Source organism: Watersipora subatra, chromosome 1 (assembly GCF_963576615.1).
Source record: "Watersipora subatra chromosome 1, tzWatSuba1.1, whole genome shotgun sequence".
In the NCBI taxonomy this organism is placed as follows: domain Eukaryota; kingdom Metazoa; phylum Bryozoa; class Gymnolaemata; order Cheilostomatida; family Watersiporidae; genus Watersipora; species Watersipora subatra.
The window spans coordinates 23,526,638-23,545,522 of record NC_088708.1 but is presented as its reverse complement, the minus strand read 5'-3'; the positions used below and the strand labels follow the sequence as shown (position 1 = coordinate 23,545,522).

The following is an 18,885-nucleotide window of genomic DNA, read 5'->3' as shown; positions in this document are numbered from 1 at the left end:
TGGAACATTCACTTAACTAGACTGCTGTTTTATGGTTTATGATATGCTGTGCATTTTAATCTTTGACTAGTCTTATTCTTTATAGTCAATTTTTAAAGTGAAAAGTCAATTTTCCGACTTCATAAGTACAAAAGTACTCATGGTATACGCTAGAAGCTTTAAACAGAAGAACGGTGACAAAAAATGTAATGAATAATACACTGCTCTATACCATATTCAGTTAAACAATTGACATTGACTAAACTAATACTTGCATATGCACGATCGCAATGTATTTCAGTTAAATAAACTCTAACTACACTGTATGTATGTAAAATTAATGAACAATCACTTTATATACAATTAAAGCACGCGTTTTAATTTTACTAACATTTTAAAAAACACTAACCCCGTAAAAACCTCAGTTATGAGATTTGTTTTACAGACAGGACAGGTTTGTAGATAAAAAAACATAGTTCATTAACTTTATCAGGTTTTATTTTAGGCTATTTCACCTTGCTGTACAGCTGGTTGTGGCAGACTCTAGTGTGATGATTTCTCGTATATCTGGGGCCACCTGTTTGCGCTCAAGTATAATTTTTGCTACGCTCTCATTGTGGATAGATTCGAATCTGAAACTTCCGAAAGAAACCTTAGCAAGATGTTAAAATATAACGCTGTATTTTTTACTAGTTGTTTTGTTTTGATTTATATTCATCAACAATAGTAATTAAATATAAAAAACTGGAAGAGTGATGAAGCCCATAATACGCATCAGCAAAGCTAGTCGTGGCGTCGGGCTTGTCGTCATCGTGTAATCAAGATCAATTTTTATGAGTAATTAGGTTTTATTTACTTGTTAAAAGATGTAATTTCAGTTTTTTCTTGAAACTGGCCACCTCCTCTATGCTTTTATAGTATTAGGGAGTTGGTGCCAAAAATGGCCTGTTGGTAATCCATCCTGCGATGGCCTGCACGGGAAGAAGACTGGGAGATTTAGACAGAATTTAAATGATGATTAGTAATGATTAAAATATTAGTGGAAAAATCTTGTTTTTATTCTATAGGGTATTATACTGCACTGTTTTAAAAGCTTCATACCTGCAGTTTAGTCTATGCTATGTATCTTGTAGCTATGCCACATTAATATGCCAGTACAATTTGTTCACCTCGAATCTAAAAAGCTACATTTTGAGATCAGTTGCCAATAATCAGCATTGTGCTGATGGTGCTTATTCATATATTCCAAGATGGAGAACTTGATCTGTCAGGTCAAGGCAACTCCACTCTCTTCCGGCACCAGAAGTTTGTTAAATAGCTGGTTAATAGCTGGTTGAATGAGTGATATGAATGACTGCGTTTTCAACAATAAGTATGGCACTTAGCAGATGACTATCACAGTATGGCATTAATATTGCTAACCTAAAGGACTAACTGCTAATATATACCCAAAAGTAACCATAGCAATCATAGAAAATCAAGACTAATTGCAAACAACATGGCTTTCACTGGGGCGAGCTAGTAATGATGAACGTAAGACCAAAATACATTTTTTGATTTCTATATTGATCCTAAAACTACGTAACTGCAAAGTTACATTGGCAGAAAAAAACAATAAGAAAAATTCGATTTGTTTTTCATACCAAAAGTTACATTATTGCTGCAAATATTTACATATCTAGTAGTATTTATATTATTATAATATGCTACATTTCATGTAAATGATCACACACCAAAACAGTTTTATCAATCTATGAATATCACATGTATAGTTACCAAACACTGATATTCACAGAATTGGCATGTGCTGGAATTGCATGGAGACCTAACATATTTTTCTTTACTTTCATACCTTCTATCAAACTCAGCAATCATTGATTTAAAACCTTTTTCAACAGCATTTTTTAATGTTCTCAACGCTTTTCAATGCTTTTTCAATGCTATTTGAATGAAATTGTTCAACATAAATTTTGTATGCTATCTTGAATGTCGTAGTCGTTGTCATATCAACAATATATTGACCTATCTCCAGCTTTGGTATAGTGTATATTTAACAATAATAATACAAAGCTTTACTTCTACATGACATGAATAAAGAAAAATTGTTCAAACAATTCGTAGTATATAATATATCTTGTCAAAATGATAGCAATCAAAGTTGTTCTCAAAAATGTACTAGTGTAGTAGTAGTACTCAACCAAATGGCCTATCTGGCCTACTCTCGCTTTCTCTGATTTAATCACGTTCGGAAGCTCCTTTTATACAAGCTGTTTTGGGATAATAGGTTTTACTTGGCTTCTTGTCAGCATTTTTCAAGCTTTTTGAAAATGCTGACTACGCATGGCGCAATACATCTGCTCTGGTTGAGCACATTACCTCACTTTTTGGGGGAGCCCATGTCTGAAAAACTTAGTCATTTTACTGAGTGTAGAATTTATGAAAGTTCTTTCTCTTTTGTTGTTAGCTTTCAAAATCTAGAAAAATTCTGGAGTACATATTTAGGTCCATTCTTTCTTTTTTTTTCTAAATGTCATATTTAAAGAAAAATTTTTTTTGGTGAGAAAATGTTTTTTAAACTGACATTCTTTTAATGACTGGCAGATATGAAACACAGCTTCTTGATGGCATACTCATTTCAATCTAATGGAATCATTGAATGAGCAATCCAAGCACTACAGAGATGTTTGGAAGCATGTGGTGTAGCATTGTAACACTACAATACTACACAACGAATGCTCAGAACACATGAGATTTTTATGCATCGTTTGCAGTTTTAGTTTCGAACACCACTCACTGCAGAGTAAACAACGGGATTAATGACACACCATGTTTCTTGACATTTGGCCCGAGCGCTGCATTCCACTTATCAATCGCCTAGGCGAAGCATCACTTATGGATGTAAACATGCCAGCAACAACTATGGACAACTCAAAGGAAGAGTTAATCGTGAGAATTGATGAAGTGCTCGCCAGAGCCTATACACGCATAACAAGATGAATACACAGTGTAAGCAATATTATGATAGACAAGTCACAGACGTATTTTTCAGAATTGTATCCCACGTCACTTTTTTGTTTAGACCGAAACTTGCGAAGGACAGTAGCAGAGCTCTGACAAGCTAATACATAAGTTCTTATAGAATTTTAACGTTGAACAACATAATGGCAGCCATAGTTTCGTGTACAGACCCTTACGCGAAGCCAAAACGAGTATCCATTTACAGATTAAAGCTAGTCTGAGAGGACTTTACACCTTCATATAAGGATAATCCTTGCAACAAGTTCAACTGTCTGAAATGATCTCTACAAACAATGGTTCTGATTTTGACGAAGAAAAACAATGAAAGACTTGGAATGAACAATGCTCACCACCACCAAATAATTATCCGATGTACCACAATAATCCATGGCTATATCCCAAAGGTTCAACTGGCGTTATGGGAACAAATGCTAGATGTGACATTGAACAGGAAAGTTATGCCTCATCCCAGATATCAGAACCAAATCTATCAAACAAGGGAATGATACAGGCAGCCATGGAAGACAAAAATGCAGTTACAAAAAGAGAAAAATAATCATGATATCATGAATCATAATTTCATGATATTTTTTTAAGGATTATTATAGTGGTTTTGTTTTGCTGCTAGGCGCTGGATTTATGGTGAGCTTGTATTGTATGTTGAAATCTCCATTGCTCATGGAGAGAGAGCCTGCTGTGTATGTCCTGTATATTTCATTGCTTTACATGCTCAAAATGATTGTTTCATTGATAGTAGCCGACAGAACTTGGCATTGAAAGATATCAGTGAAGTAATCTATGATTACTATGCAGTTCTAGCTTTTTGTGTAGCAAATCTTTCCCCATTTCGCTCAACATTTGATTAGCAAACTGTGATTTTGTAACGATTCCTCCTGCTGGCCAAGGGCATATAAACAACAAACAAGTTACATGGCGCTTTACCTAAATTGTAATATTCTCAAATAATTGTAGCCTGTCAACAAACCTGGTTAATTTTATGGTATTATTTGCATAATCTTAGCTTGCGTGCAATTCCTTCAAATGTTCAGACCGGTATAATTTTAGTACTGCTATTCTGTATTACGCCATCTTGGACGGCTAATTCATGGTCAACGCTATGTTAAATCACTAATTAAAATCTTTAGCTTATGTTGTTTTTCAAGTCTGCCTTTTTTGCGAGTCTACGAATATTTAGTATTTTTGGTTCATCGTTTCTTTCACAAAGTTGTATGCATCAAACAACACTATTTTTTTCGTTCCATCTGCTACGTCAAGCCTACACTGAAATGTTTGCAGCTGGCTGGTGAGATAAAATTTCAGGAGTGTTGTGCAGCGAGCCTGGTCTGACTCTATTGTCATAGGTATCTTTGTAGAGCCAATCTCAATAGCCCTAAGTGCTTCTCACCCAATTAGTGGTTTGTTAAAAGGTGTTTGCAGTAGTTTTTGGTCGTAAGGATACATTTTACTGATTCATCTAATAAGCCTAGTTCAATAAAAGACTCCTAAAAGCGTAGCATACTACCACTAAAACGGGATTACCTGCATCTGGTTGAGCAATGATAGTCTTATTTATGTTGAAATGTACTGTCAACTTCTGGAAACAGTCTGTATGATTTTCGGCCAACACCAAGTCATTTATAGAAATATTTATCAGTCTTTGGATCCAAAAACATGTACAGATTGTAGATAGTTTTACTATTTTGGTGGCACTCAATTCTTATTTTATCAAGTTCACTTTTCTAATTGCTGGTTGTCTATCTGATATAAGATACTAGGTATCAACATTTTGTGTTTTTAGGTTTTGGATTTGATAGTTGTGCTTTTATAAGTAGTCGTGTGAGAGTAAAATTATTAAAATATTTTTTTCTTTGTTTTACCTTTTCAAAAAAGGGCCATTCACTCTTTCTTCAACGGCAATCTGACTGCAGATTTTCTGCAAAAAATCTTGTTTTATTTTTTGTTTAGAAAGTGCCTCTTTGTCTGAGACTTGTACAGGTGTCATATCAGCAATGCTAGAAAAAAACTTGGAAAAACTACGGATTAATACAGCCGATATTCCAGGAGGCTGCACTAAGTTCATCCAGGCCCCTGACGTCTACTGGAACACCCCGTTTAAAAGTAACATCAGACAGTTTTACGAGAATTGGATGGTGCACAGCAAAAAGACTTACACAGCCTCAAAAAAAAAGCGGGCCCCAACAATATAAGTCTATTTGAAATGGATTGTTGATGCTTGGCGTCAATTACCAGATGATCTAATCGTCAAGTCATTTAAGGGTTATAGGTTAACCAATGCTCTCGATGGCTCTGAAGATAAAAAGATCCGTTGCTATAGATCAGACGGCTCTTTTAGCACCGGACCGGTTCTTCTCCAACAAGCGCGGCTAATGCTGGCAGTAGCAATGCACATGGCATTATTCAACAACTTGACGCTGATACAGAAGCTCTTGAGAATGAGGAAGATGATTGTAATAGTGATGTGTCACTTGATTTTAAATAGTGAATCTTTGATTATGTATCAGTAATCTTTATGCTATTTTGTATTGTATTTTTAGTAATGCAATTATATGCTAGATGCTATCATTAATTAAGTTTAATTTACGGTATACATTAATGATTGCGGTTGATTCAATTAAAAACATAATTAACCAACTGCAGATAGACCATAAAGGTGAACATCGATGATACTCACACAGACAGATGATACAGACCGTATTATACTCCATCCAATAATTAATTAACCATCGATCTTGCCACATTCAAAACTCATAGAGAATCTCGTTTTTAGACAAACATTTGTATATAGTATCAATCAATTTATGTTGGTCTAAGTTATCCTGCATAAGTTATTTGAAGTCATCCTCTCTTATGTAAATTTTCTTTCAACTCGTTACACAAATGATCTTAAACTAAATATGTCTATCATTGTAACACTACTATCTTGTAATCAGGATGTTTTTACAGTTTCAATTTTATTTGATAGTATGCCTGCAAATAGAGGCTTTATGTTATTTTTTTGTCAACAAAATATATATTTCAAAACAAACAAACAAAATATTTTCCCGAATTCTGACGCGTTTGTTGAAAAATTGACCGCCACTCTCCAATTGAATGCACCTCCATTTGACCGCCACTATAGAGAGCGGGTTGAAAAATAGAGCACCATGGCATTCAATTAGGGGTTTTATGTCTTGTGGAATTGGGAAAAGGCTATATACAGTATATAGTAAAGCTATGAATTGTAAGAGCCTTCGTAGACTTGTTGTTAGACCATTGGATTACAAACCTGTGGTTGCGATATTGTTGAGTTCAAATCCAGCAGAGTGCGAGCTTTTAATTCCTAAATTTTAATAGCGGTAGCTGGACATACCGAAGTGCATACTGAGGTACACACATACAGACCAACTTTAAGATTTATTTACAGTCAAACATGGATAACTCGAACTTCACGGGACCGAGCAAAAGTGTTCGAATTATCAGAGCGTTCAAGTTATCAGAGCACTGTCACAAGTCCATGTACTTACTTATTTATTAGTAGATACATGTACATATGCAAACTATAATATAAATCAAAAGCACAAATGGCTTGTTTCAAATTAAATGCTTCTAATGTAAAGTTTAAAACGTTTTTATCAAAAAGTATAGAGATTTTTCTATCACTTGAGATTGGTTTGTTGTTTGAGGTGATGTTATTGCCAGGACGTTTTTTTTAGATTGACATTGGCAAAACTTGATCGTTGTTGAAATGCTCAAAAGAAAAGACATCTTTTTCTTTTGAGCGTTTTACCCACGGTCAATTTTGCCGATTTTTCTTGAAGTTTATGCAACTTCAAGAAAAAGTTACCAAAGAAAAATCCCTTACTTTACCTGGGATTCGTTAAGAGCAACACTCCGAGGCAGTTCAATTAAAAGTTTTACGAGGTTAAACGGTACATTGTATATCACTCACGCTTTTTGAATGGATACTTATTGAATGTACACACGTATTCTGTGTTTAGGTCAAACGATGAATAGTTTTTTTAGCTAAGACAACGTATACGTTTAATAAAAACAATTTTAAGACGTTTTAAACATTCAACATTCCGGCGTTGATTCAACACGGAATCAACGTCGGAAAACTATTCGTCACAGGCTAGCCGGGTCACGCACTCAAGGATTTTCGCCACGCACATACAAAACAACATGCTGTTTTTGTTTTGTATGTGCGTGGCGAAAATCCTTGCGCGCGTGACCCGGCAAGCCCGTGCTATTAATCGTATAGCAGTATAAATCAAATTTGACCAAACCTTTAGAAAAGTCGTTGACAAAATTATTTTGCCGATGGTGGTAATAACACCGCTTATGAATTACAAAAAGATGAGGTTTACCTTTGATCAGCCTATTCTTTTTAATAACACTTTTATTAAAGCAATTGATGAAGTCAAATTTCTTGGAGTGTCAATTGATAAAAATTTGAACTGGTCTTCCCACGCTCGTAAGCTTTTATTAGATTTACGGCCTATATCAGGCATCTTTTACCGCATAAGTGCTTTCATTCCAAAAAAATTGCTGATTATGCTTTATTACACACTTATTCACTCCAAATTATGCTATTCAATAGAAACTTATGGCAATGCATCCAAAATTCATCTTAGCAAAATAATACAGTTTCAAAAGAAAATTGTCAGAATCATTAACCGTAAGCCATTTGGATTTCCAACAAACGATTTATTTAAAACCTCTGATATTTTAACTATTGATAAATTGCATAAATATAAGTTGCTTATTCAAGCCCATAAATTATTTTACTCAAAATGTGATCCAGCACTACCATTTTATAATACTCGTCATCAATTACTTTCTCTTCCCGTACCTAATCATCTAACTGTAGCCGGTCAACGATCCTCAAACTTTGCAACACCTGCGCTGTGGAATCGACTACCTAATTCAATAAGATCAATAAAATGTCTCGGTAAATATAAGGTGGAACTGAGGCACCATCTCCAGTCTGGAGAGTGAGTGTTACGGTCTGGTTTTTGTGCTGCTGACTCGGGCTCGCGTACCACTGGCTTTGCCATTTCGCAATGGGCCCCATCATCATTTCTTACTTATTGTTATTTTTTCACGCATTGGTTAATTATATTTTGTCTCGAGTATTAATTCAATTGTGTAATCTTTAAAGGTGAAATAAAACACACACACACACACACACCTCTATGGCTTTGAATAAAGTGATTTTCTAAAGCGATAACAACCGTTTCGGTAGCCGTTGGGCAAAAAAACAGTTCGAATTAACAGTGTTGAGTTCGAGTTATCTATAGCAATTTATCATTACCTGGGAACGGACCAAAGAAACCGTTCGAATTAACCATGTGTTCGAGCTATCCGTGGACAAGTTATCCATGTTTGACTGTATATAGATTTGATAGCATCATTGCGATAATCTGATCTTATAACTGATTGACACTCGTGACTCCTCTTTTATTGCCCCTGAAAAGCTAGTTTTGGCTGAAAACTGTAGCAAACTTATCAATGAGTGCAGTGAGCTTTTATGCTTGGTAATAGATTCAAAATAAAAATGTCTTCAAATTTAGAATGAAACAAGAATTGAAAGCTTTAACAAATTGCAAAGCAGGATACAGGCTATAATATCATCGCAGGTTAATTGCAAGCAAGAGGTATCAACTGGTAGAGGTATTTCACGGTTTCTCAATACAAATTTATTATTTAGAGATCTTTGACAAGTTGGAGGTGAGTTAGCAGATTTACTGCATCCAAAAGGTTTAATATCGCTCCACCTAAAAAAAACGCAATATATAGGCGACATTCGCTTCGCCCGTAAAAGGGCTAAATTTATTTTCTCAAATTTCTGACAAGCCATTTAAAAATATACATTGCCAGCCTCTATTTGAACACCACCTCCAATTGACCGCCACTATAGAGAAAGGGTTGAAAAATAGAGTGCCATGGTGTTCAATTAGAGGTTTTACACTATATGCAATGGTTGAAATCTGCAACAAACACATGTTAGATTTACATTCATACATAATAAATAGAAAAGATTTATATGGAAAAAAGGAAGAACAGAGAAGTAACAAATCAAAGCTTCAAAGGGTATATTTGTTTGTTGTCTGTGTTAGCCATTTGGACGAAGCTAAGCGAAAACCGCAGTGAATGGTAGGGCGGTGGTTAGTGTGGAGTTCACAAAAGTTTTGTAAATTAATGCAATAATGAGTTATACCTTTGTGTTAAATAGTAGCGTCTTCCTCACTCTCCAAGCTCCCAACATAGAATGATCTCGTTTCAATCTTCCCGCTTCCCTCTTCCTGTTGTCTCTGTGTCTCCTATCCTATTTTCATTTGTTCGAATTCCAACTAAAGGTTGTTATTTCCTGTGAACGTATCGTTCGCAATAATTTGTATTTTGTCACTTCCGTGGTTTATTTTATTACTTCACAATGTTTTTTTCTTTTTTCAGTTAGGTTGTGAAGCTCTTTATAATCAGCAGTTAGGTTGTAAGATCAATAACAGTTAATAACAAGAATGTTTTTCCAATTTTCTTTTTTTTGTTATCCTGTCCTCCCACTCTCCTTAGTTATTTATGTAACGGTAATCTCTACATCTGATCTGAGGAGATCTAGATCATTCCCTTCTTTTTTCAGGCGAGCCTGCATTATTGGGGTTACTAGCAACAAGCTTCCTATTTTCCATGGTTGGTGCTAGATTCAACAAGTTTCTACACATGTTATGTTCTGGTATTCTTGCAGGTAATCGAATCCCTGCATAATTTTTCTCTTTTCTTTCTCTTATTGCCTCTAATTCCATGTTTTCTTCCCTCTCTAACTCCAGCCTTCTAAATTCGTCTCTTACATGGACCTGTCGTCTGTCAAGTTCTTTTTCTATATCCATTCCTCTCCTGACGTTACCTTGTATGATAAGTCTAAGATCTGTTGGTGGAGGTCTTTTATCCCTACTACGGCCCAGTCTATTTCCTTTCTCCTGTTCTTGGTATGGTCTATTTGTCCGTTCTGTTCTGTTAATTAATACAGGTTGATCTGCAGCTTGGGGTCGAGGTTCATTCGCATTTCTTGACTTCTCATTTATATAAGAGGATAATACTTCTCCTGCCTTTCTAACTTCTTCATCATTTTAGTGGCACTCATCCCTCAGTCTGATGGTATTTAAGGTAAAGAAATTGGTGCCCTCCCTTCTGAAAAATATATCAGAAAGAATTCCAGGAGACTTTTCTCCATGAGTGCTCTTCATAATCTTATGAGGTTTTTACCGGTGTGTATGAAGGAGTAATCAGTTGGTGACAGAGTAGTCGGAGGATATATTAGACATATCACTATGTTTTCTATATCCCCTGCTGTGGATAATACTCTCTCAATCTCTCCTTCTAGCAGTAATATGTGTGTATTCTCTATTCCCGAAATCGGTAATTCCTGCTATAATTATTTCCAGAGCAGATTCCTCTTGTGATCTGGCAACATTCAAGAGGTCATTGAGTTATGTTCCTGGCCTGGAAATAGCGCTTGCCTCCTCTACGTTCAATCTTCCTCCTAGACTGTTTGAAATAATAACAGTTTCCATTTAAAAAACCAAAACTGGTTAGCTTATCCTACCTTTGGTAGTAAAATAGCACATAATTATTAGTAATCAATATAATTGGTGCATCCTACACTTGGTAATAAAAAGTTTGTATAACCTACTAATCCTAATTATAATAAATACAATCTTTGTGCAAATGTCCTTTCTTGACAGTTCTACCATCTTGTGTTCCTTTAGATCTTCTCGGACTATTATTTCCATGGCTCTCTAGGTCTGTATCCTCCTAAAATACTTTTTCCTGGGCTTCATGTTGCTGTTCCGGAAGCTCTTCTTCAGTTTCCATATTACTGTCGCCCTCAGCTTTGGAGTTGTTGTCATATTTTTGAGATTCCAGTCCCTCTTGATAACTGGTTTCAGGTGTTCGATAAAAAAAAATTCTCCCATCTACCAGAGTCATTGTCTGTGTCAATTTCCTTTTCTGTCTCTTTCGACTTTACGCGCTCTGGTCACTTCTTGAAATGTTTCCTGTTTCTTCTAATAATTCTGTCACCTCTTTGTACTAAGAGTCTGATTCATTTGTTTTTTTAATAACTACTGCACTTTGTGGCTCTTCTGTGTTAGATGTTCGAATCCATACTCTGTCACCTGGCTTTAATTCCGTTAGTAACTTGGTCTTTTTCCTAACATCAAACCATTCTTTTTGTACCTTTTTCAGCAGCTTGTAGTTTTGTTGAAATTCCTGCATGTTCCCTGTATCTATGACATTTTTTCTTGTTTAGTGGGAGAAATCTAACCTTTTTTGAGCTTTAACAAGAGCATCAAAGTCAGGTTGAATGTTTGAGGTGGAGATGTGAGGTACATCTGAATGATGATCCTCAGTAAGAGAAAATGTGTACCTGGATTTGGTAAACTTCCTTACTGAGAATGCTTGCTCACTTGTATAGGTAGATTCAAAAAACCAACATCTTTTGAGCATGTTTCTTCATGTTTGGAAAATTCTCCTTCCTGAGAGATGAATAGAACTCCAGCAGTGATGCTGACTTGAAGTGCTCTGTCAATACTGTATCTGACTGCAAGTCTATGAGTTCCAGTTGAACATCGGTGGGCGCATTATCTACATTGCAGGCAAAGGGAAAGGAAATCAGATACATTTCATCCTCATTGTTTTTAAAATCTTCAAATCATCTTGAAAACTCACTGTACAGGTTTCCTAACATTGATGAGTACCTACAAAGGTGACTGGCTGATGGTTTGACTCCTTTAAGGGTTTCCATGTGAGTGAGAATTTTTTTCTCTAGTCGATTTGACGGAAACTGCAACTTTCTCATAAAAGCCTTGACTTGAATATGCATTTCATGGACAAGAAGGCCCTTGTCTTGCAGTTTAGTGTTCAGTTTGTTCAACAGTGCAGTCACATCAACATCAAATGCTAAATCTGTAATCCGGTCTACATCTAAGAGCTCAGGGATGTTTTTGCCTGTAATCTCACAAAACTTTTGAATCTCTGCTTTTAAGTTCCAAAACCTTTTTAACACTTTGCCCAGGTTGAGCCATCTGACATGTCATCATGCTCTTTTAAAAGTGCAACAAATTGCCTGTGATTTAATACTTTTGCCCTGATAAAGTTAACGCTTTTAGTTGCAACATCAATAACATTGTTAAGTTTCAACAATGACTGACACAGCGCATGCTGATGAATAATACAATTAATGAACACCCATTTGTGCTCTGTGTTAAGTTCAGTAACTTTATTTTGCATCCGTTTCAAGTCCTATATTTTTCCTGGTCAGATTCGGGCAACATCAGTAGTGACTCCTACCAGTTTGTCCCATTTCAGTTAAGCTTGTCCATGCATGCGTTTACCTAATTGAACAAAACGCTTCCCATAGTTGTTATTTTCATTGATCTCGCTGCTGCCAGTTCCTCCGTAATCTTAAAATTCTGTGTTATTCTTCAGAGAAACACGTAACTGTATCGTGTTGCGGATGTGACAGTTCATCTAAAGCCAAAGAAAAAAAGTCAAATTTTCCTACTCCATCTTTTAGCTGAAATCGGCAATTCTCTGCAATGTCCTCTACCTTTCTGGTCACCATTTGCCTGGACAGCAGTGCTTTCTCAAATGCTTCTTTTTTCTCAGGACTTATTAGTGGTGCAAAGTCTACCAAACATTCTTCCACAAACTCTCCCTTCGAAAAGGCTTACAGTTTTTAGCGATTTTATGAGATATCACAAAGCGGATCTTGGTTGCTGCATCTTTGGTGTTATATAGCTTGGTGAAATAGCCTTGCTGTTTTTCTAGCTTTGCTAGAAAATCTTCAGACAACCGCGTTCTTGCAGCCTCAGTCAGATGTCCGCGTTTTTTCGGCATGTTTTGTCTCGTAATGCCGACTCCTTGTTGTACTCCTTGAACACGGCAACCTGCTCACCACAGAGTGAACAAACCGACTTACCACCGACTTACACACCTTAGGTTTACCACCAACTTCTGTAAATAAATATTTAGTTGTCCATATTTTTTGAAAACCATGACCTTCAGCATCCACCTTTCTTTTTTTGATGTGTACAGTCATTTTACAGTCACCATTACAATGAGGTGCTGCTAATCACATGTACTCGCCCTTGTTTCAGTACCTGAACATAAACAACGTACGTACGCTGGAAACAGGTTTCAAAGTAGAAGCACTGCTGTTTTACTGTACGCATTATGTACAATTTTGAAAGTAGGTTCTATTTTGCCAAGTCCAAGAAACCTTCGTGAGCCTTAAAATGTCCGGGTCTACAAAATGTGCCCTATGTACTCTACTTCCTATTTAAAGATTTCACCTTTTTTTCTAGCTGTAATACTATAATCCTGTAGTTTTATAAGCAAGTTTTCCAGATGTTTTCATTGGCTCTCTGTATCTACAGATGTAATAATTACATCATCCATGCAAGCAACAACACCAGGTAGGTCGGCAACCAAGCTCTCCATGTATCTTTAGAACTGTGCTGGGCTTGAGGCAACTCGAAAACACATTCTCTGGTACTAGTAGACCGAATAGAGTGTTGACTACACAAAGTTTTTTTTGTCGTTTTCATCCAACTCGAGCTGTAAATGTGCATCGGCAAGATCTATTTTGGAGGAGTGTTTTTCTCCTCGGAAGTTTTTCCATGGGCTCGTCAATTTTAGGAATTGGATGTTGGTCAATGTGTAATTGCTGGTTGAATGCTTTAAAGTCTCTATAAATTCGTACTTTATTGTTGTTTTATTCTTCTGTTTTTGTTCCTGATTACCTTCTCGGCCTCTAGTTTTCCTAGCTCAGCCTTAACATCATCACACTTACTGAATGCTATTTCTCTTGCTCTGCTAAAATGAGGTTTAGAGTCCTCACAAAGATATAAAGGGATTTTGACTTTGTTACGATGATCTAAGTCTGGTTTGAAAACATCACTGTACTTAGCTGTGAGTAGTTGAACTTTGGCATTGAGGTTAGGTGTGTTACATTACTTAATAACTTTGTGAAATTGTTATCTGCGATAACACTTATATATGTTCGATTAGCCCAATTGTACTTGACCAATCTGCTCCAAATAAGTTGGTTGAGTTGGACAGGTTAATGATGATAAAACGCATTTTGTTTATTGTTTTGTCGACTAGTGTAACATCAACTGTACATTTACCGATAGTCTCTATTTTGCAGTTTCCATAGACATGCAAGTCATTTTATGATGTGATAGCTGGTGAACCTAAAGCTTTATATGTTTCTAAATTGTCCATAGAACATGTTGCTCCAATGTTTCATTGCATTCATATGCTTTTGTTGTTGATGTGTGTGTTTAACCACATTTGCCGATCTGTAGAATTGTAATGTATGTTGTTGACGCTGTACACACTACGAACAGTTTCCTTATTATGGCTGCATGTAGGTGTATCCTTTACCGTCCCATCACGTTTGCCTCTAGATTCACATTCTGCTTTCAGATGTCCTAATTTTTGACAAAAGGTGCAAGTGCAATATTTGTAAGAAGAGCTTCACCTAGCATGTTCTGTAAAGCATGTGGGACGACCCTTGAGCCTAGATCGTCGTCTGTTGAAAAATTTCTGTCCTTTGCATGGTTGATTTGATACTTTGTTAATGTCTTCCTCAGTTGTACCCTTCAGTATAGCATCCGTGTTTTTGGTTCGTATATAGTTGTTGGTTTTGGCAAGTACTTCTTGTAGGGTAGGATTGTTATTAAGCAGATATTGGCATCTAACATCAGGATGCGGTGTCTTTTTATAATTATATCGCGTATCTGTTTATCTTTGTAACTCTCTCTGCACCCTGTTCTATGGCATGTGAACAAGCAGTCTTTTTCAAGGCCTCTCTGTGGTGTTGTCCAATCTTCGTAAGACCTTCCAAGCTGCATCTCTGTATTGTAGAATTTGTATCTTGCAGCTTGTATATGAACGTCTTTATTGAAGTGATCTGTTAGGGGTTTAGTTATGTCAACAAGAGTCTTTTGTTCCGTTTCTTCAAACCCACCACAAAGGTTGATGATCAGTTTGTAGGTTTTTGCTCTTTCCCATGGCAATAAACATGCCTCTGTTTGATCTTCGGATAATCTGTACACAAGCAGGTGCTGTTTGAAATGTAAATATAATTTCCAAGTCTTAAGCGTCCGATCAAAGTTTTCAACTTTGGAAATATCAGTGTTTGTATTTCCTGTTGCTTGATGAGCTGTACTTGTTGGTTGATCTGCAGTGTTTTAGTACTTGTTTTATGTTTGTATGTAGATGTTGGTTCTATTAATTGTTTCAGAGCAGGTTTTATTATTTACGTGTGTATTCTACTACTCTAGCTAGCTCTGCCTTACAAGCTTGGCCCTTCATGCTGAGAGCCAAAAAATGCGTATATAATGAGTATGTGATAATATTGCAAAATACTAATTAAACAGCAGTAATAACATTGGCCTGGTCTTGACTGCAGCAGCAGTGAATAACATCCCTGTCATATCTAGCAATACTGTGACATCTCCTTTCTTTCATAAATAAGGCAATAATTTTCTCTGGGAAGTAAATATAACACAGGTATGTAATAGTCCTCGGGAAAGTCCTTAAGTCGAACATCAGATAATACAACCAGATATTACATGTTCAAAAAAAAACTTGATAGTGGTGGTAATAGTAATGCTTGCTAATGTGCATAAAAGTATAAAGTATAATGAAAAGCAAAACTACATAGTAGTGCTCACATGCCATAAAAGATAACATAGACATTTCCATAGCCATAGCAGGTACTTATAAAAACATAGGTAAGGTCAAATTGGCTACACAAACATATTGAATGGAGATCAATAGTCCTTGCTGCCAAAATTATAGCTACATTTATCTAACAGTATACATCACTGGATTTCCATATTTTTCTGAAAGGTTAGTTACCCGTTGTGAACGACGACGAACTGGGACACTGACAGATCTTTCAACAGAACTTGCTGGTTCACACATTGGCTGTGTGGCTAGTGTGCTAGTGTGCTAATTATTTGATCACTTACCTGCTGATATTGAATGTAACCTTTTGCTTCTCTAGAGCTGCGTACATGACTAGGTCATATATGAATGCGATTGCATCTATATGTTAGACCAGTGATTTTCAACCACTGTGCCGCGGCGCACTAGTGTGCCGTAAGAGATCCTCAGGTGTGCCGTGAGAAATTATCCAATGTCCCTTTTTAAGTACAGGTTTGTCAGGCTCTGAGGCAACTTATGCGGTAGGAGTGTTGTATTTGAATGCCAAGGCCTCGATGTAGTAGGCTAAATCTCCAGGCACCATGATCCAGGTGAATCTATTCACGTGTTTAATGCATGGTCAATGCATTTAATATTGGCCCACAAAACTCAAAGTCCATCGAAAGCGGAATGGTCGTTTAGTACAATATGCCTAGTTAGGCGCCTTTTATTACTAACTAGTGTGAATGTCAAAGTGTCGCGCAAATATAGGTGGCCTTCAAATAAAGGTGGCCTTCAAATAAAGGATGGCGCTCCATTTTTTAACCCTTCTGCTATAGCGATGTTTGAATAGAGACGGCCTTCAAATAAAAGTGGCCTTCAAGTACAGGTTTTATAGTAATATTCATCGTGTGGCACACGTAGCTGACTGACTGATGTACCTGAGAGGTCGTGGTGACAGCCATGGAGAAGTTTTTGAAAAGGACAACTGCATACTCCGAATTGGTCTCTGTACAAGATTCTGACCTGGATGAAGGCCCTAGTATGATTGGTGGGGAAAAAAAGCAAAGACGGTGAGCTCAAGGCAATATAGTGAAAGCTATCTTTTGTATGGATTTACTTTCACCGGAGATGAGACGACATCTACTCCATTATGCCTGGTGTGTATCGAAAAGCTATCGAACAGCGCCATGGTGCCTAGCAAGCTTAAACGCCATCTCCAACCGAAACACCCGTCGCTTCAAAACAAGCCCACAGACTATTTTGTTTGCTTGCGTGTAAATATAGAGAAACAGGCAACCTTTATGAGAAAAACCACAAAGGTAAATGAAAAAGCACTAAAAGCTAGTTACCTAGTAGCCGAACTTGTAGCTAAATCAAAAAAGCCACACACTGTGGCAGAGACATTAATACTACCTGCCTGTATAGCCATTGTCAACGAGATGCTCAGCCCCGACGCAGTTAAAGACATAGCTAAAGTACCGCTTTCTGATAACAAATTGTCAGACGTATTGATGACATGTCTACAGACATCGAAAGCCATGTTTTAGAAAAGATGCACATCAGTTGGAAATTTGCGTTGCAAGTTGATGAGTCTACAGATATTAGCGGACATTCTCAGCTCCTGGCTAATGCGCGTTTTGTGGATGAAAATGCCATTAAAGAAAACTTCCTATTTTGCAAGACACTGCCAGAAAAAACAACTAGAGAAGAATTTTTTTGGGTCACATCGCAATATATGAACCATGAAGGACTTACATCGGAAAACTGCATAAGCGTTTGCACAGATGGAGCTGCGGCCATGGTCAGGTGCACCAAAGGCTTTGTGAGCAGAGCAAAAGAGAAAAACCCAGACCTGATTGTTACGCACTGTTTTTGCATCGTGAGGCCCTCGTTGCTAAAACTTCACCAGCGGAACTTGTTCCTGTGTTGGATGATGTGGTGCGCATAGTGAACTTTGTAAAGACACGACCTTTGAAAAACCGTATATTTGCATCTCTGTGTGAGGAAATGGGAGCGGAGCATTATTGCTCCATACAGAGGTCCGATGGTTGTCGCGCGGGAAGGTGCTGGCCTGTGTGTATGAGCTGTGAGAAGAACTTAAAATGTTTCTGACAACTGAAAGGTTGGATTACTCAAATTTGTTTTTTAGTGATGAGTTGTGCTCAAAGCTGGCATACCTGGCTGATATATTTCATTATCTGAATGAACTGAACACAAGGATGCAGGGCCGAAATGAAAACTTGCTTACAAGCACAGATAAAGTAAATGGATTCCGTTTAAAGGTAGACCTCTGGCAACAACATGTGTTACGCGCCAACCTGGCAATGTGTACACTCACAGAGAAACGTCAAAGTCCCACTGCTGCACTATGTGAGGTAATATGTAAACATTTGAAAAGTCTTGAGCGGAAGTTGTCATTTTATTTCTCTTCAGCCACCACTGAATGCGTTGACTGGGTTAGGGACCCATACAGCTCAGCGTCAGTTGTTGGAAAGGACATGACTTTACAAGAGCAAGAGGAACTAACTGAACTGAAACAGGATCGGGGTTTAAAACTAAGACTTGCTGATCTTCCTTTGGACAGTTTTTGGTTGACTGCTGTCACGGAGTTCCCCATTCTGGCCAACAAAGCTGTTCTCACATTGCTCTCATTTTTCACCACATATCTGTGTGAGCTTTTCAAGTTTAACTTCTATAAAAATTAAAAACAGAGAGAGAGACTGGGAGCTGTCGAAGAAGAGCTTTGCGTGTGTCTTTCTTCTATTTCTGCCAGGATATCAGCTTTGTGTTTATCTAAACAGGCCCAGGTTTCACACTGACTGAGTATAAATAAATTGATGAATTATATTGTGATGAAATATACTGTTGATACTCACGGCTCACGGTACTCATTAAAATCATATGACTTAACAGCATAAGCAGTCTCACACAGGCATACCATCGCGCAACACTTTACCCTGAAGTAGTTGTGCAAGAGACAACAACCCATAGGCTACTGGAGTATTGCGTATCGCTAACACACCTCTTCGCCAGCTTCGGCCCTGCTGTCTACACTGGTTCATCATGCTTGTAACTGTGCCTTTTGTAAGCTCCACCTGCCCATTGCCTGATGAAATAAGTGCAGCGGAAAACTGGTAACATGATTTATTTTATAGCTATTACAAAACT

At 37.2% G+C, this 18,885-nt stretch overlaps 1 protein-coding gene across 1 annotated transcript; it reads left to right on the top strand.

Moving 5' to 3' along the window:
- The first annotated feature begins 16,677 nt into the window (after nucleotides 1-16,677).
- On the top strand, nucleotides 16,678-18,422 carry LOC137385370 (zinc finger BED domain-containing protein 5-like). Its single transcript, XM_068071823.1, has 3 exons — nucleotides 16,678-16,787; nucleotides 17,502-17,780; nucleotides 17,867-18,422. Exons 1-3 carry the CDS (start codon nucleotides 16,678-16,680, stop codon nucleotides 18,420-18,422), a joined length of 945 nt encoding a protein of 314 aa, XP_067927924.1.
- The last annotated feature ends 463 nt before the right edge of the window (nucleotides 18,423-18,885 follow it).

Bases quoted from the DNA above. Each gene is read 5' to 3' on its own strand.
- LOC137385370 (XM_068071823.1), top strand. From the start codon at position 16,678: ATGGAGAAGTTTTTGAAAAGGACAACTGCATACTCCGAATTGGTCTCT. The intron at 16,788-17,501 runs GTGAGCTCAAGG...GCGTTTGCACAG, and splicing joins GGGGAAAAAAAGCAAAGACG to ATGGAGCTGCGGCCATGGTC. The intron at 17,781-17,866 runs GTGCTGGCCTGT...TTTGTTTTTTAG, and splicing joins GATGGTTGTCGCGCGGGAAG to TGATGAGTTGTGCTCAAAGC.